This window comes from Lepidochelys kempii, chromosome 1 (genome assembly GCF_965140285.1).
Source record: "Lepidochelys kempii isolate rLepKem1 chromosome 1, rLepKem1.hap1, whole genome shotgun sequence".
Lineage (NCBI taxonomy): Eukaryota > Metazoa > Chordata > Testudines > Cheloniidae > Lepidochelys > Lepidochelys kempii.
The window spans coordinates 305408118-305427284 of NC_136380.1; the positions used below are offsets into that span (position 1 = coordinate 305408118).

Consider the following 19167-nt stretch of genomic DNA (forward strand, 5'->3'; position numbering starts at 1 on the left):
CACTATTTCACTGTTCAAGTCATAAAACACAAGTACACTTTCACAATTACACAATAAAACAAGGTTCCCAATATTGCAGGTGGGATTTCACTTCAGTTTGTTCTTATATCTCACTGATTGACTGGCAACATCCTGCCCCTTATATATCCTTGAGTGCATGGCTAACAACATTCTAGGAGGTTTGAGGAAAATGTTGTTCTCAGAAAGTCTGGAAGGTTCCATGAGATTCTACAAAGATCCAGAACGTTCTAGGAGGTTAGTGAAACATGAATCCACATACGGAATACCTGAAACATTTACTTCCAACATTCTAATTTTCCCTTTTGTCGCTAACAACAAAAACAGCACCCCAAGCCCAGCGTCTCCCAAGCCCAGCACCCCAGACAGTTGCCTGGGTCACCTGCTCCTTAATCTGGCCCTGACTGTCTCTTCCTATGTTTTAGCCCATCACAGTGAAACCTCAGTACTGCCCATGGCATCTGTGTGCTACTGTAACAATAATCTTACCCCAGACTATTATATTATGTGTAGGGTTAAGATTTTGTCACTTTTACTTTTTAGTAAAAGTTAGGCACAGGTTATGGGCAATAAACAAAAATTCACAGAAGCCCGTGACCTGTCCCTGACTTTTACTAAAAAGAATGGTAACAAAATAGGGCTGACGGGGATGAGAACCCGAGCCCTGCTGCTGGAGGAGAGGAGGGGCAGGGGTCCAGACCTGCCACTGCTGCGGCTCACAGCTCTGGGGTCAGAAATATTCTTTCCATTTCTTCTTCAGTTTCACTGGAGATACCATGAGAAAGATAGTTATTATTTTGGTACTTCCAGGTTCCATCTGGAGCCTGGTTTAACCAATCAGAACTGGAACTTGGAAGTGCTGAGACACATGAAAAGGAAAATAGAAAAAATACATATATTTAAATGCACTGGTTTTGAATTTTCAGCAAAATATCAATGTTTGGTTGTGGTTTTCTCCCAGTTTTATTTTTAAATGATTTTACTTGCCTGTTAATAGTTTTGCATTTTGAAAGTACCTATCACTTGGATATCTAAGCCCTTAAAATTAAACTAAAAAGACAAAGTATTTTGTAACTTAATAGAGACAATATTCCCACCTCAAGTTTTCTCCCACTGAAAAAGCAAGTTCAAAACATCTATTCAGTTAAGCAATGTAATCCATGCCCCTAAGCATAAAATTAAACGAAAAAGAAGAAAAGGGATTTCAATGCAGTCAGGAGTGAGTCCCCTGTGAAATTCAACTGGATCAAAACAAGTTCAGCAAAGACACAAGAAAATAAAAGTGAGATACAAACACTTCTAAGAAGCAAAATCTGCCTTGTAAAGGTCGATCATAGAAACATAGAAATGTAGGGCTGGAAGGGACCTCCAGAGGTGATCTAGTCCAGCCCCCTGCGCTGACTCAGGACCAAGTAAACCTAGATCATCCCCGAAGGTGCTTGTCTAACCCGGGGTGGGCAAACTTTTTGGTCCGAGGGCCACATCAGGGTTGTGAAACTGTAGGGAGGACTGGGTAGGGAAGGTGCCTCCCCAAAGAGCCTGGCCCGTGCCCCCTATCCACTCCCTCCCACTTCCTGCCCCCTGATTGCCCCCCTCAGAACTCCCAACCCATCCAATCCCCCCTGCTCCTTGTCCCCTGACCACCCCCTCCTGGGACCCCCTACCCCTAACCACCCCCCCAGGACCCCACACCCTATCCAACCCCCCCTGCTCCCTGTCCCCTGATTGCCCCGCCCCCTATCCATACCCCCACCCTCTGTCAGGCCCCCCAGGACTCCCATGACTATCCAACCCCCCCTGCTCCCTGTCCCCTGACTGCCCCCTGGGACCCCTGTCCCCAACTGCTCCCCCAGGACCCCATCCCCTATCCAACCCCCCCCCGCTCCCTGTCCCCCCGACCTCCCAGGACCCCACCCCATCCAACCCCCCCCCCCGTTCCCTGTCTCCTGATCTCCCCACCCCCCCCAAACTTCCACCCCATCCAACCGCCCCCTGTCCTCTGACTTCCCCCCAGGGTCTCCTGCCCCTTATCCAATACTCCCTCCCCCCTTACCCTTATCATGCCGCTCAGAGTGGCAGGACAGGCTTATTTGAAAGCCTGGGAGGTAGGCGGGCACAAGCCGTGCCGCCCGCACGGCAGCGTTACTGCACGGGAGGGGGGACAGCGGGGTAGGGGCTGGGGGCAAGCCTCCCCAGCTGGGAGCTCAGGGGCTGGGCAGGACGGTCCCGCGGGCTGGATGTGGCCCACAGGCCGTAGTTTGCCCACCCCTGGCATAACCTATTCTTAAAAATCTTCAGTGATGAAGATCCCACAACCTGCCTTGGAAGCCTATTCCAGTGCTTAGCTATCCTTACAGTTTGAAAGATTTTCCTAATGTCTAACCTAAATGTCCCTTGCTGCAGATTAAGCCCATTACTTCTTGTCCTACCTTCAGTGACATAAAGAACAATTGATCACAGTCCTCTTAATAGCAGCCCTTAACATAGTTGAAGACTGGCCCCCCTCAGTCTTCTTTTCTCAAGACTAAAATATGCCCAGATTTTTTAACTTTTCCTCAGAGGTCAGGTTTGCTAAACCTTTCATCATTTTTGTTGTTGTCCTTTGGACTCTCCAATTTGTCCACATCTTTACTAAAGCCTGGTGCCCAGAACTGACACAGTACTCCAACTGAAACCTCACCAGTGCTGATTAGAGTGGGACAATTACCTTCCATGTCTTACATATGACACTGCTGTTAATACACCCCAGAATATTAGCCTTTTTTGCAACTGTATCACACTGTTGGCTCATCTTCAATTTGTGATCCTCTGTAACCCCACAGATCCTTTCAACGGTACTACCACGGAGCCCTGTTATTTCCAATTTTGTAGCTATGCCTCCGATTTTTCCTTTTCTAAGTGTAGTATTTTGCACTTGTCTTTACTGAATTTCATCCTGTTGATTTCAGACCAGTCCTCCAATTTGTCAAGGTCATTTTGAATTCTAAACCTGTCCTCCGAAATGCTAGCAATCCCACCCAGCTTGGTGTCATCCACATATTTTATATGTATACAATCCATTCTGTTAACCAAGACATTAATGAAAACATTGACTTGTACCAGACCCAGGACAGACCCTGGCAGGACCCCACTAGACTTGCCCTCCTCATAAGAGGCTTCCAGATAGCCTCTGTAAATATCCTTTTTGATCCTGATTTTGAATGTGATCTCAAAGGAAGCCATCCAGGATAGGCATGCTAATCACTCTGCCTCAGTTGCAGTAGCATTGTTCTTCCAATGCTAAGGATGATTTGCTCCACTGTTATTAGTCCAACTATCATCCAAGCTCTTCCCTTTGCAACCAAGTTTCCAGTGTCAGGAACATCTTTTAAAATCAGTAAATATGGTGACAATATTGAATTTGAAGAAAGTTACAGATTGACAGTATAAAGTGGGGTGTTTTAAAGAAAGAGGGCTGACTGGGAGAAGAGGAAGGTGGATGGTAGCAGAACAAGAGCCTCAATAGAGGGTGTAGGGAGTTGGCAATGTACCATGCCAGGAAGAAGTAATTGATAGATGTGATGGGCCCCAGGCACAGGCTAATTTGTAATTACAAATAAAGGGAAGTTCATAGACATTAATTCTTTGAAGCATTTTGATCTGACAGACAGTAGTAAAGTTAGATTATGGGAGATTATGTATATACATAATCTATTATATTTGCTACATTTTCAAAAGTGATCTTGGATGCCTCCATTTTGGGATGCTCAACTAAGTTGAGACACTTTAAAGGGACCTGGTTTTCAGAAAGCACTGCGCACATGAATATCAGGCCCCTTCAAAGTGCCTCAACTTGAGTACTTAAAAACGGAGGCACTCAAATTCACTGGTCACTTTGTTACTGTCACGTCATCGAACCAGTCAAGTACTGAGAGAAACAAAAATGTGACATGTTTATTATTTTTTCCAAAAAAACTGTGAGGCAACATCACCAAAATACTGGTGCATACTCTTTAGGCTTCACTGAGTGACATGAGTTTAAATCCATCATGTGCTTGTGGAAGCACCAAAACAGATTTAAGGCCAATTTATGTGTTTTTACAGGAGATCACTATAATGTATGAAATATCAAAACAAGACTTGAATCCAAACCAAAATATTCAACCCAAACACCCCTACACATCTGGGTGAAAATGTTGATTCACATCTGGAGTTTGCAGCTCTCGCCCATTTCTAATCACAGTTCAAGACTTGCTTCCATTAGCACTTCATAGCTGCAAACCAACAGTGCCATCCACTGTTCCTCAGAGTAATCTTTCCTCACAATTCTTTACTTAAATGGTCTAAAGTACTGTCCGAAAAAACACTAAAATTAAAACCAATGTTACCAATGTGTCTCTACAGGACATCTGATGTGAATAAAATCTTATTTGGCGGCTTAGTGGTGGTCTTACTTTAACTCAATTGGCACACCCATCATTGTATTAGTAGCATCAACAACAACATGCCCACTTTACCCATTTTGGGTTGATGCCAGAGAACAAGGTGAGCTTGTGAAAAGGTCATTCCCTAGAAAGGACTGTGACTGTGTTAACTTTCTCACTGGCGATTTTGCTCAGAGTGGCTTGTCATGCCACGCTTATACTTATGCAAGTCTCACACAGCTTTATATTATTATAAAAATCCTTAATTTAATAAAAAACTTCTTAGCCCTGAGGAAAAAAGGCTGAAGTGTCAACAGAGAATTTTATTCTGAGCATCACGAAGCAGCCACTGACGAACAAATGAAACCCACAATATTTGTATAACCAATTATATCCAAGTTACAATCATACTGGGGCATACTCTTTAGGCTTCACTGAGTGACATGAAAAATCCAAAGCTAAAAGTCTAGGCTTTAAATAACTTACTGAATTGTTCTTGCTCATCCTGCAATAGGCTTCACTATGGCGTGTCTTCCCCCGCTCCCATTTTGTTTACTGCAGAGCTTTGAAAGTTTGCTAGCACCAGAGAAAGCTGGCAAATTGAAGGTCATTGACTCCCTGTTTTCTATGTTACAAGAGTTAAAGCCAACTCTTTTAATAGGGCACGCTGATTGCAAAGACTTTCCAAAAGCTAATCTTTAGATACAATCTATTAAACAGAACTGTTGACAACACAAACTATTTTCTTACAAATAAATTAAAAGGGATGATGGAAATATAAACATTAAGAGAATGCAGTAAGGTGTAGCAGCATAAAATTTGAGTTACCACACATTTATTTATACACTGGCATAAAAATTATAGCCATTTTTGTATCAATTCAAAGTACCTGAATTTCCCTTGCCTTTCAGCTTCTTTTCTCAGTGGATGTGGTTTTTACGAAAGGTGCCAAATCAACAGCCTCAGAGACTGAAGTATTCTGTTTATCTAAACAGCAGGTAGCAGCAGTGCGCATGCTGCTTCGTCCCATTAAAGGGACCATCTCTAGGGATGAGAAGGTAGCTCATTCCCCATTATCATGCTACCCGTGGCCTCTCTGGTGAGACTCCGAACAGGCATAGCAATTATTCCCAGATGTAATGGTGGTTTTTGTGGTGTGGAGACTTCTCTCTGAGGAAATGCAATGATAAGACCACCAACTCTTTTCATTACAGCCATCAGAGGTTAATGATTTTTGCTACCTATCTGACCAGCTGGGCTGGATTTGAACTAGTGACCTAGAAGCAAAAGTCTCTGTATCCCATTAACCGTTTTCATGGTTATCTTATCGCTTCTTTCCCTCTTTATTTATACTACAGACATTGTTATAGAAATGACTGTTGAACTCACGGATCATTAGACTTTGGAATAAGCGTGCCAAGCTCCTTGATTCGGTAATTAATATTATACCTTCTTCTTCTTTCAACTGTTAAAAAAAGAACAATTTACTATGGTCATTATGAAACATTCTTTGGAAAAGGCCTAATGAAACATTTTAATTAGTTAAAAACAGGCAGACCAAAATAAGGACCAGTGCAAAACATTCTGATTTACAATGATAGAATTAATCCTGAAGTTAGCTTAGAAATAATAAATTACCGAGTCAAATTCAAAACCTATATCGCTCAGCATCCCTTTGCCTACTTGTCTCAGGGTCTCAGTAATGTAGGTTTGCTTTGATTTTTAATGTAATTGACTTACCACTGTGGTCCAGGAGGGAGCAAGTTCATATCCCTCCACCCACAGGGGCAGCTCTCCCTGCAGGGCCATTACTTCAGGGCAGATGGTGTTAAGGTTGCCACCATTTACTATGGCTGGGGTTCCATAGAAGCCCCAGTATCAAATGTACTAGGTGCCTGTGATTGTCCCCTCTCCACATCCATTCTCCTGCCTGCAATGGACATCTCTGGTCTTCACGGTAGCTGGTGTGCTTGCCTCCACTGTGGGCCCACAATCCTAGGAATGAATTGGGCTCATATTGCTTATAAGATCACAATGAGGGTGTGTCTACCCAATGGGGTACTGTAATCTATGGGTGTATGATTTCTAAAGCACACTGTGTTGCACATTCATTGGTCCATGGACACTGTAGTGGTGAGTACTAAAGTTACCCTAGTGCACTTTAATGTACTATTGTTTCAAACAGCACTACATTAAAGTGCAGTAGCACGGTCTAGGTGGGCCAATTAATGAGCAATACCTTAGTGAGCTTTAGAAAACACTCCCCCATAAAGCACCTTAGCCCACTATGTAGACAAGCCAATGGTATGGTTCTGGGAATGCCTGCCACCTTCTAAGAGATAAGTCACTGAAAATGCATCTGGCCACTTAAGACAAATATGTGGGTCAAAGCATCAGGCAACTTACGCTCCCTCATCATATTAATTCTTTTGAAACAATAAGGAGACAGACAAAAATAGGATGTTTAGTCAACTGGTTAATAATTTCACCCATGAAATTTCACCCATATTCTCCCTTCTATGTGTTGCCAATGGAAGTGTGCATTACTAGGAAAACCAGTTATATCATCAGCGTGTCCATATTATAAGGACAAGGAAACAGAGCATTTGGTGCCAAACTGAACACACAGAATTTATTTTTGAGACAACTAAACAAAACACTGAATAAAGCTATCAACCACTAAACCTTCCATTATGGCACTGGCTAAGATGGGACTGTTGATCTGGTGTGGCACGAAACACGTAACAAGCTTCAATGGTTATTTTTAAAATAAACAAAGTTAAAAGCTATAGGAACCAGTTGAAACTCTTAAAGTTTCATATAGGTTAAAGCTGATTTCTTAGATCCAAACCTATCTCCATGATTTTGGTTCCAGAAATTTATGTGGCCTATTTTGTCAGTTCCTCTTCAGATGTTCTTGTAAATTTTGGATCATAACTACAAAATGTGAACTTTAATTGTGCCTGGTATTTGAATGCTGGTGTAGTTCAAATCCTCTTCAGACCATCTCTAAAAAAATATGATCCTCATAAAAGAGCTTACCTTAAAGGGTTATTTTTTAAATCACTCCAGCAAAACCTTTATTATTTAATGTCTTAATACATACAAGCAAACAGATAGTCGGGTTAGCCTCCAGAGAGAGTCTGAGCGCTAACGTGTACACACAGAACCAAAGCAATGTGAAACATGCCCCATGGCTGAATATTGTAGTCATGACATATAGCTAGGCTTCAACCTAGCCTCCAATATTGTGTACAATTAAATGCACTCTTCTCACCCACTGAGATGCCTAATTAACTAATTTGCGTGAGGTGATTATGGTCTAATAGTCGGAGGGAGCAACCTAAGCAAAGACAAGATTTGGCACCCCAAATGTATGCTTGCTACTCTCTTTCCTCCCTCTCATTAATCCAAACAACTCAGCAACACCTGGAGTTTCCTACCTGTGTCTTTTCCTCCTTCAGAAGGAACTCTTCATTTCTGGCCAATCATGTGAAACAGGCAGTGGCTGCTGCAGGGCTTCAAAAAGGATGCCACAGCCACCATCATAAAGATTTTCAGGGTGTGTTTGTAACCCCAAAAGGCCCCATCCACAAAAATCTGGGTGGAAACAAGGATACCTTCTGGAGGGGGGAGGCTAAGTGAGCAAAAAGTATTCTACAGCAAGTGAAGAGTAGCTTGCATGGGTAGGTGGATGATACTACACTCCCAGTATGCCAGAAAGTATCCTGCTTAACCTACGTCAAATGTTATCTGAGCAGATGGAGAGATAAGAACTCCTGAGATCTAATGCTAGTCTGATTCTGACCACAGAATTGGGAAGTCATTGAATAGTTGGGTCTCAGTTTTCTATTCTGTAAAATGGGGATAATAATACATATGTAATTCACAGAAGTAAGGGAGACAGCATGGTTTAGTGGACAGTGTATCATACTGGGAGTTGGCAGACCATGCTTCCATTCCAGCTTTGCCACCAGCTGACTGTGTGACCTTGGGCAAGTCACTTTATCTCTGTGTCTCCTCCCACCCTTTGCCAGTCTTTGTTTGGACTATAGGTTCTTTGGGGCCGGGACTATCTCTTGCTATTTAATTTTACAGCACCTAGAAAAATGGAGCCTCAGTCTTGGTTGCCACCTTTAATCACTGCAAAAATATAATTTATTATAAGTTATTTCTAAGTATATGCTGTAAGAATTAATTCATGAAAATATGTAAAGTATGTCAAAGGTTAAAAATGTTATATAAGTGCACAGTATTATTTTATCATCTCTGGGAAGAAAGCAATGTATTTATGCAGTTCTTTTTTGTCTCCCCCCCCCCCCCCCCAGAAACAGATCCTTTCTGTTAGTCTTGGACAACAGCAGATAGCTGGCACACTCCATTTCTGTTCTCTCTGTACACAACATACAATGATATAGAAGAAGAACATATACTCACTGAGGTTGTGGTTGTCCTTTTTTTGTCTCTCCTTTGCCATTGCTCGTGTATCTGCTTCTGACAGAAAGTAACATTTATTAAAACAGTCCTTGGGTCACAGTTCTACTACTTTCTCCCTGTTACAGTGTCCCCTTTTCATTAAGGCAAAGTTTTTAGGCAACAACTTTAGAATTTTTATCAATTCCCACATTACTAAAGAAGACTGTGCCTTTGACCAGTATTGCATTTTTCAGTGTACCTGACAGGTTTCTTAAGACTTTATTGAACATGCATTTTAATTAAAAAAATTAGAAGTGGTAAGAAAGAACATTACATTTAGTACTTTTTTCTCCAATTTGCTGTACTTTACGGTGGGAGGAATCCCTGCCCCCCAACCTTTACAATAAACTAATGTGAATCTGGATTTGTATATCCCATAATGCAATAGTTAATCAGATTTCTAAGATATTCATATTGAACAAACTCACTGTTTCTTTTGAGTGACACTAATAAACCGTACATGGTTGTTAGCATTCTTTGGATTAACTGAATGTAACTTTTAAAGTTGTTAATCCATTAATATAGATTCTCCTTGAATAGACGTATTGTAAGCTTTTAAAAGAGCCATTTGTTCAATCCTGGAACAAATTTAATGGGCGATAATTTATTTATGCTATTGATTAGGAGCCAAAATGTGGAAGAATCCTCTATGTTTCCTAAAATAATTAGGTTTATTAGAAGCATGATGTTCATAAAAATGACAGAGTACACATTGTTTCTGAGTTGCTAAAGTAGAGGACCCAGTGTAAACATTTCCCGTGCTCTTTGCTCAACTCCTTAAAGGAAACAACATGCACTTTGCAAATTCTTAAGCAAAAAATACTCTGTATTTCACATATATTTTATTGGTAAGGTTCACTGAATTTTTAAAACAAACATCATTGCCTCTTAAATTATTACATTCCAAAATCCCAGAGCTATATTACCTGTGATTTCCCTTTTTAGTGGTAGAGTAGATGGGCAGGAAGCATTTGTAAGACCCATATTAGCAGGTGACAATCCTTGGTCACTGTTGTATATATCCAGAATGCTACTGGACAGCTTAAGGAAACAAAGGAAAAAATAGGAAAAAAAGAATCACAATATGTTACAAGCTTAAAAGGTAAAAAGCATAAGTAAATGCTAAGAGTAAGCATAATGACAGGTTTCAGAGTAGCAGCCGTGTTAGTCTGTATTCACAAAAAGAAAAGGAGTACTTGTGGCACCTTAGAGATTAACCAATTTATTTGAGCATAAGCTTTCGTGAGTTACAGCTCACTTCATCTGATGCATAAAAGTGGAAAATGCACTTTTATGCATCCGATGAAGTGAGCTGTAGCTCACGAAAGCTTATGCTCAAATAAATTGGTTAATCTCTAAGGTGCCACAAGTACTCCTTTTCTTTTTGCTAAGAGCAAAATTCTCTATCAAATGCGTATTCATGTCTCATGTTCTTCAGTGTGAGCTGCATATATACATTTAAAGGAGAATTTGTCATCATCTTGTATTAAATAAAATTAAAGGTTAAGGGTCAAAGCCTGCCATTGTTCCACATGCAGAACTTTGATAGAGGACAATGTGAGTTTTGTATGTTGAGTGATGGCAGAATATGGCTCTTGGTGTCTGATTTTGAAATAATACTGTAGCCTATTTTCCAATAACAAGATTACTGCAGCTACACTTCAAACATGAGTTAAGTTGAAAGGGAAAATAACCTTGCTGGTCTTTACCTAGTCCCCAGGGAGTACTTAACCACACCACTGAACTCAGAATTAGTATTTCGGATTGTTTATGTTTTAACAATATAAAGAGGTTAAGGCCCGATTGCTTTTAAAAGAGGAGTGAACAGAGCACTGGAGAACATGCTGTTGGTGTAAATCTTGCAAAGTTACAAGGATAGACCAGAAACTCTACTGGCCTTAATTCAGCTCTACCATGTCTGGCTGTACATAATATTGTATTGTTCCTTCCTTTGTGAAATGCGATATGGTACTTGAAAACAAAACAAAAAAATTGTTAAAAGGGAGTGAAGGTTGAAAGAGTGTTCCTATGGATTCCTGCTAGCACCCCAAGATATCAACCTTTCTTTGAATAATTCTAAACCCTTTTAAAATAAAACCCAGTTCTGGAAATCTAGAAATGAGCAATTTAGACTCCAATCCCATATAATCAACCCTTCATCACGCACTATCCCCGCACCAGACTTACAATTAAACACTGTTGTGTGTCCATGTGAAAACAGCTGTATACAAATGTGACTCAAGCCAGCCCAACAGAAAATAAGTCCGGGAAAAGCAGAAGAAAAGATGCCAAATATTGTATTCTGCCATTTTATTGCACACACAACTTCTGTGCACAACATTTCTCCACTGTGGCCAATGTACAACAAGCTAGGGGCTTTTGTCAGTCTGGTCCAAAACATTTTAAAAAGATAGATGAAAAAAGCAAAGACAGTTTGTTTTAGTTGGGGGAAAAGTAAACTGTCCTTAAGATACAAAAAGTCTCTTTTAAACTGTATAGACCTTCATTGTCCCAGTTCTTTCTTGCATCCTGACCATGGGATTGGGCTGGGAAAGCACTTCCAGTTCTTCTACCTCTTCCCCTCAGGATGTCTCCTCTAGATTTCCCTTGCCTCCCTTGCTTTACATTCCTGAGCCCCTAATTAACTATTTCTGTACCTTCCCTAAGGTTGGGCACGTACCTCATTGCAAGCTGCTTGGGACTAAGGTACTTTGGTAAAGATTTGTTTAATGCTTATCTGTCCCATGCTAGTGTTACTACATTCTTTCGTGAGTCCTTTTATGTATCTAATTACAAAGAAGATTTATCTTCTAGGGGGAAGAAATCTCTTTAATTTTAAAGATTTTCCACTTGAGAGTTCAGTTCACTGCAAATTCTCCTAGTAGCCAGTGGTAGAATGAATCTACCATTGCACATGTTGCACACATACAAATAACACCACCTATGTACTTCAAAGCACTTTATCAGAAGACTAATACTTCAGAGCATGGAGCGCTCCTAAACACAGATAGAAATCACCAAGCCAAGTCAGTTTTGAAAATCCGCTTAAATATTTCATCTCTCAGTGCAAATAAATTTTAAAGAATGTTCAGAATTCACTTGAGTATTACTCAAGAACAAACTATGTTTAATATGTAGGATTTGAAAGCTAAGCACATTCCCATCATAAGCACCTTTATTTCATTCCTGAGCAGTAAAACAAAGAGTACTGTAGTATTTATTATATTTTTAAATTTGCAATATCTGTGTTGCAGTCATACTATAACTGAACTATGACAGTGGATTTTGTATCAGCTCCAGGTGTATATTTAGGGACTCCTTTGAGATTACATTACTGTAAGTTAATGCAGAAGTTGGGCTCCTGACACTAGATTAACTCAAAAAGAAAAGGAGTACTTGTGGCACCTTAGAGACTAACCAATTTATTTGAGCATGAGCTTTCGTGAGTGAGCTGTAGCTCACGAAAGCTCATGCTCAAATAAATTGGTTAGTCTCTAAGGTGCCACAAGTACTCCTTTTCTTTTTGCGAATACAGACTAACACGGCTGTTACTCTGAAACCTAGATTAACTCAGTAATTTCCAACAGCCTAATCCAAAATCTTCCTAATGGAAATGTTACTATTCACTTCAATGGGCTTTGGATCAGGCCCTTATTGGGATTTAGTCTTATTGTTTTAGTGAAATGACAGGGAAAAAATAACTATTAATAAAATAATAGTTTTCTTACATACAAATAGTCCAGCAAATGTGATTTGTTCAAATAACTGCAGCAAAATTCTCATACGCCTATACATACATATTCAAAACTAGGTATTAATATCGTAGTAATGGTAAATACATTATAATTTGTAATGTTATGTAACAGAGTGCTGAAGGCTAGTACTGAGCCAGCACTCTGGTTACCATTGGTACTGATTAGGTTCTCCTGGAGAAGGCCTAATTAGAAGAGGTGCACCAGATTACCAGGCCAGATTGGGAATAGTCAATAAACCAATTAGCCCCTCTGACAGGGAAGCTGTAAAAAAGGGCACAAGAAGGAGTGCTCAGGGGGAAAAGAGAAAGAGAGGAACAGAAGGCTAGGAAAGCTTGCCAAATGCAGGGGGAATCCCCTGAGTAGAAACACCTTACCTACCTCCCCCACCACTTTTGGAGACTGGATCAGGAAGTTGAGATACAGTGTGTAAGTGTGCAGACAATGCTATGTATTTGTGGAGGGATTAAAACTCTAAATAAACAATGCAGTGGTGTTTACAAGCAAGAAGATCTCAGGGTAGTGTGTTCGTGGAAGAGGTAGGGGTGCACCATGCTGCTTTGTCATGATCTGGAGGCTTGGCTGGGATTGTGCCTGTATCTGTGTGGTCTGGAAACCTGACAGAGAAGCTGGTGTCGAGTTTTGGCAGTCTTGGCGATGTGGGAACACCACAATGGCTGATGGAGCAGCAAAGAGAGCTGTAGAAGACACTGAAGGGCTTCCAACAATCGCACCACACAGAGAAATAGTCCTTGCTTGCCTGGCAGGCAGAGCAGCAAAAAATCCAGCAGGAATTTATATGGGAGCAAATCCAGGTTCAGCAACAATTCCTGCAAAGTTTAAATTGCTGAGTCCTACAATGGAAAAGAGAACCTAGGGATAGGACTCTGTAGGATGGAACAGGGAGATTACCCTGATGCATTTGGTTACTTTTGAAAGGTGGCAGTGGGAGCCAGAACAATGTGGGCCTTCTGGCTAGCAGCCTATTTAACTGAGGAAGCACAGGCAGCATATACAGCTCTTGGTGATGAGCATGCAAGAGACTATAACGTGGTTAAAGCAGCCATCTTGGATCCGGTGGGCCAGTCCACAGATAAATATTGCAAGAAATGTACCGTGGCAAGAATAGTAGATGGAAACAGAGGCCCAAGAGCAAGAATGACCCCCCCGCACCAACAAAGAAGGTGTAAGGGGGGGAGAACAGCTCAACAGGCTGCCCTTCATGTGATGACCTCAGACAGAGACAGAATTATGGGACGGAGCCACACCCACCAAATGTGATTTTTGTGGGTGGAAAATGGGTAGCCCCTGTAATAGGATCCAAGATGAAGACTCTGAGGGCAAGGAGGGGCAGATGCCTGGTAGAACCTCCATTAAAGGAAAAAGAGCAAAGAGGAAGAAACTAATTCTAATTAGGTTCCCATGGAGAAGGCCTAATTGGGCAGAGGTGTACCTAATCACCAGTCTCGGTGTGCTCTGTGTTCATGGAAGAGGCAGGAGTGCAGCATGCCGCCCCATCACAGATACCAGTGCCATTAAATAAGAATGTGTAGATGATAAAGAATGGGATGGATGATATGAACAGATGAGTTAAATTGAAGAACACATCTAAATCTCAAGAGTTAAGCCATATAAATATAATCTATATATCTGTCATATAGATATAATCAAATATCCACCATCTAATCACAAAGGCATGAATTATAATGACAAGGTCCAACTCTGAGAAAAAAGATCACAGACATCTAACTAGATGCTGATGAAAAATGATGCATTAACCATGAATTGCACATGACAGCCCAAGAGCAGATGGGGGTTCAAAAGTACCTCTGTAGTGACAATCACCTCAACAAAGGGTGGACAAACTCCCTGAGGGCATGTCTATACTACAAAATTAAGTTGACCTAACTTATGTCGACATACAGCTGCTGCAGAAATTACATCACTTGTACATGTCTACACTTTGCTATGTCCTCACCAGGACTGCATGCACTGATTGAACTGTCAGTGTGGGGTTTCACGGAACAGCTTCTGAAAGCCAGCAACAGTTGATGTAAGCAACACAGTGTCTACACTGACACTGCATCGACCTAACTACATTGACTCTACACCTCTTATGGAGGTCGAGTTATTACGTTGGTGCAGTGTGCGAATTACATCGGTGGGAGTGAAATTTTAGTGTAGACATGTACATAGTTAGATTGACATAAGCTACCTTGTATCAACCTAATTCTGAAGTACAGACCAGGCCTGAGTCTCCACAACTGATATAAAAGGCCCAGAATCATTTCCCAACCCACTAACATCACCTTTGTCTCATAGAGATTAAGCTTCAGACAGTTTTTCTCTCCTCTACGTTCCATTCTCAGTGAGGCACTGGGAAAGCAAAGCTACCACACTATCTGTATGTGATAAAAAAAGTGAAAAAAATACAGAGCTGCAAGTCATTCATAGACTGATGGCGGTGCAGTCCAAATAATCTCCCCATCTCCCCAAAAGCTCCATGTAGGTGTTAAAAAGGAGTGTCCAAAAGAAGCCTTGTAGAGAAACACCTTGCCCCAATTCGCCGTATAAAACCACTTGGAAAGATAAGAACAAAGCCATTAAAGAGAGAGAGAGACCACTGAAATCTGGTCCCCATTGAAGTCAATGGCAAAATTTCTATTTACTTTAGTGGAACCCGAATGTAACTTACCATGTTCCCAGCCGAAGAACAAGGTGATTCTATGAAACCTTGTGGTCAATGGTATCAAAGACTGAGAATAGACCTAAAAGAATCAGCATAGACATCTGTCCTTTGTCCCTTGCTAGGAAATCATTGGATAAATAACATTAGACCAAACACTCTGCCATATTCAGGCAAAAAAAAAAAACCCAACAACAAACAAACAGGACTGAAATGTTCAGATAGAGAGAAGAAAAAACAGTATGAAGAGGTGGCTTCTTGAGCAAGGGCTTAACCATCAGTAAGATAATGGCACCCTAACCTCCCAAAAGATGTTAACAATCCTGATTTATAATTCATCCCATAACTCCCTGCTTGAATTTATAAGCCACGTGGGGCTAGAAGCCAATTTACAGGTCACAGGTAAAAGTTTCCCTAAAACCTCAAGCATTTTAGGGAGCAAAAGTATCCTAAACTCTGTAAGAAAAGTCAGACAAATCTGCACCCACAAAAGCAGTCAGATCAGTTCTATCAAATAGAAGTGCCGTGAAGTGAATTGTTGTTTCCACACAATGCCCAAAGTCAGCAAACTAAAATGGCAGTAGATTAAATGCCAGCTTTGTATTAAGCAAAAAGACATGAGGTGGTTGTTCCTGTGATGTAGGTGGGGAAATATTATTATCCATTATCCCTTTTATACGGATAGCAATACTGTGATTCAGGGACCTTGGAGCCTAAGCTCTAGGACATTCCCCCAGGGTGTCACAGAGCCTGGGCTGCAGTCCAAGCTTGAACATCTACACCACAATGAAACAGCCCCATGGACTCACAGGGCTTGGGCTGAGTTAGCTGACACGGGCCAGCCAGGGGTGTTTAATTGCAGTGTAGACATACCCAAAGTGATCTCGCTTGAAGACACTAGGTTTGATTCTGAATTACCCTGCACTTTATGAGAGGTTTCAGACTAGCAGCCGTGTTAGTCTGTATCCACAAAAAGAAAAGGAGGACTTTTGGCTTAGAGACTAACCAATTTATTTGAGCGTGAGCTTTCGTGAGCTTCATCCAATGAAGTGAGCTGTAGCTCACGAAAGCTTATGCTCAAATAAATTTGTTAATCTCTAAGGTGCCACAAGTCCTCCTTTTCTTCCTGCACTTTATGTAGACATTTACCTCAGCACAAAATGGATGTAAAACACTAAGTCAGAGTGATAACATTTGACACCCACTTTGCACTGATATAAGTGACTATACATGCTGCAAGGCAATAGAGACTGTCATCCACTATCTAGGGGGGTTAAGAGCATGCCTCAGCATCAAAAGTGCTGGGTTATAATCCTAGTTCTGGCACTCACTTGCTGTGTGCCCATATGCAAGTTGTTTGACCTCTCTGAGTGCCAATTTCCCCATCTGTAAAATGAGTATAAATATATTATTTTTTGTCAAATACTGGTTTTATAGTGCCTGGATGAAATAATGTCAGTAAATGCTATATAAATACAAAATATTATCAAGCCTGTCAGTAACAAAGATTGGAGTAGAACTCCAGAGTTCAGAGCTCCCTTCCTCCATTCGTACTCTAGAGTAGGGGTTCTGCTTCCTCCATCAGGATATATAGGCTACTAGAGATTTTAAACATCCTTACAAATATAGATTGCACAGTGGCCTCACAGTGTTTGAAGCTGCTTTATATAGAGCAGAAAAAACAAATAGCAAAATTTAATGCAACTATGTGTCCACAATACTACAAGGTATAGACGAAGCAAAACAACAACAAAAACCTCAGAAAATCCTACTGTACATATCTTAAAAATAAATTGTCAGTTTTCTTAATATTAAAACTTCTGAACTATTTTCCTTCAAATATGGATTCTTGTTTAAATCACATTAGGATCTACAAAGCAAGACAAATTTGATGCCCCTTTGACATGTATACACATTTCTCTTTTGGGTTTTTTCCCCCCATATGAAAATTCCACAATTTCTTAAAGGATTTTGCTGAAACTCTATAAAAAAAATTCACCTCTGGCATGATACCAAGCATGGAAAATTCTAGTACCAAACAAATTAGAGGTTAAAATAGAAATTGCATTATAACCTTGAGTGGTCACTTTTGCTGTAATGAGAGATGAGAAATTTTGTTTCCTGGTTAAATGTTGCAGAAGTTAGTTCAAACGTGACCCAAAATGTGGGCATTTTGGAATTAAATACAAAAGACAAAAATTATACCCCAAAATATTATACAAATTATTAGGCGTCATTCACGTTATATCAGGCCACTTGCATATATATTACCCTGTATGTCACAACAGGATCCTGTATGTCACAACAGGATTTCATGATGTTATATGATGTAGCACTGAAAGTTTATACACAATTATGGCTTGAACCAAATATACTCAAAACTTTGTATTTAAACCTCACAAAAACTTTTGTAACCTTACAAAAAAGTACAAATACTTTTGCAATGATGTAATTATACATTATGTGTATGAAAGTGACCTTACAGTGATATAGCACCATTAAATGTGATGAATCCAAAGCACTTAAAAATGTCCTAACTGTACAAAATATACATGCTTGCTCTCAGTTCTGTGTCTGTGTGTGTACTTTGTAGATGACATGTATGTCCTATACACGTACAAACACATAATAATTTCACCCACTTAAAAAGAGCAGTTGGAGAAAGATAGCAACTGTTAACACAGGAAATGTTAACCAGGCACACCCAGTGACAGTGTATTACTGGAAGTGAATCATACTATATCCAACTGAAACTGCAAGGGGAATTAATGAAAGCAGAATGTAATTAACCAAATTAGAATTTGGCAAGGATACCAGGCTTAACGCTCTTGCTTTTAATAACAAAAGTGTCACTGGATCTTCAATGACTGTATCAGAATATTGGTTTGACATCTCATCTGTAGATGGTGGTTCTCATCTGTAGGGCTCAATCCTGCAAGGTGCTGAACAGTGCATTCCAGCCTAGACCAATAAAGCACTTCAGCCCATGCTGAATTTTAACTTTGTGAGTGAGTCTCTGGCTAGGACTCAGCAGCATTTTGCAAGATCAAGTCCATAGTGCCCCCAGTAGTAAGTCCTGCAGCTCCAGGACTTTTGCTAGGCTCTCTCATCCAACTACTGAAGAGGCCTGACCCCAGGGTGCGGGACAAATTTTATAGTGGGGGTGCTGAGAGCAATTGAGCCAAACTGTAAACTCTGTATATAATGGAAACCACGTCAAGCTTGGGGGTGCCGCAGCACCCCCCTGCACTCCTAATTCCAGCAGCTATGCCTGACCCTGAGGAATTTGTGCCATCCAATGAGATTACAGCTTGAATTAGTATGGCTGCAGACATGAATGTTATAAAAATGTAGTTCGTGGTTGCTATTGAAGAGCTGGCAGTTACCACAATTCAGTATTTGAAATACCATAGTTCCTTTTCCAAGGAAAATATCATGCTGATAAGCAAACTAATTTCCTCATGTAGGGAAATACTGTGGTATTCCAGATATCACAGCATGGTAACTGTTGGTAGATGTCTTTTTAGTGGAGACTACATATATGAAACATATAATATATCAATATTACACACACAAAAAAACCCTTTGTTAAAAGAACATTAAGGTTGCTAAATCAAGCACCCAAAATTTAGGAAATCCAAGAATTAAGATTGCCTTAATTTGGCCCCCTTGTACATATGTATTATGATTAAGGTTAAGATTCTGTCATGGGTATTTTTAGTAAAAGTCAGGGTCAGGTCTCAGGCAATAAACAAAAATTCACAGAAGCCTGCAACCTGCCCCTGACTTTTATTAAAAATACCCTGGGGGTTGGGGGAGACTAAAAGTCAGA

The 19167-nt window shown here is 40.6% G+C and overlaps 1 protein-coding gene across 3 annotated transcripts in view; it reads right to left on the reverse strand.

Annotated features, from left to right (window-relative positions):
- The window catches only part of TFEC (transcription factor EC), a 125273-nt gene that overhangs the window by 13107 nt on the left and 92999 nt on the right, over positions 1-19167 (reverse strand). For 2 of the 3 annotated variants that reach the window (XM_073331602.1, XM_073331616.1), the window contains 3 exons: positions 9824-9938; positions 8859-8915; positions 5811-5886 (listed from right to left, as the gene is read on the reverse strand). In XM_073331602.1, coding sequence (XP_073187703.1) covers positions 5811-5886; positions 8859-8915; positions 9824-9938 — 248 coding nt within the window. The remainder of the gene's footprint in view (positions 1-5810; positions 5887-8858; positions 8916-9823; positions 9939-19167) is intronic. The other variant, XM_073331607.1, reaches the window with a different exon arrangement.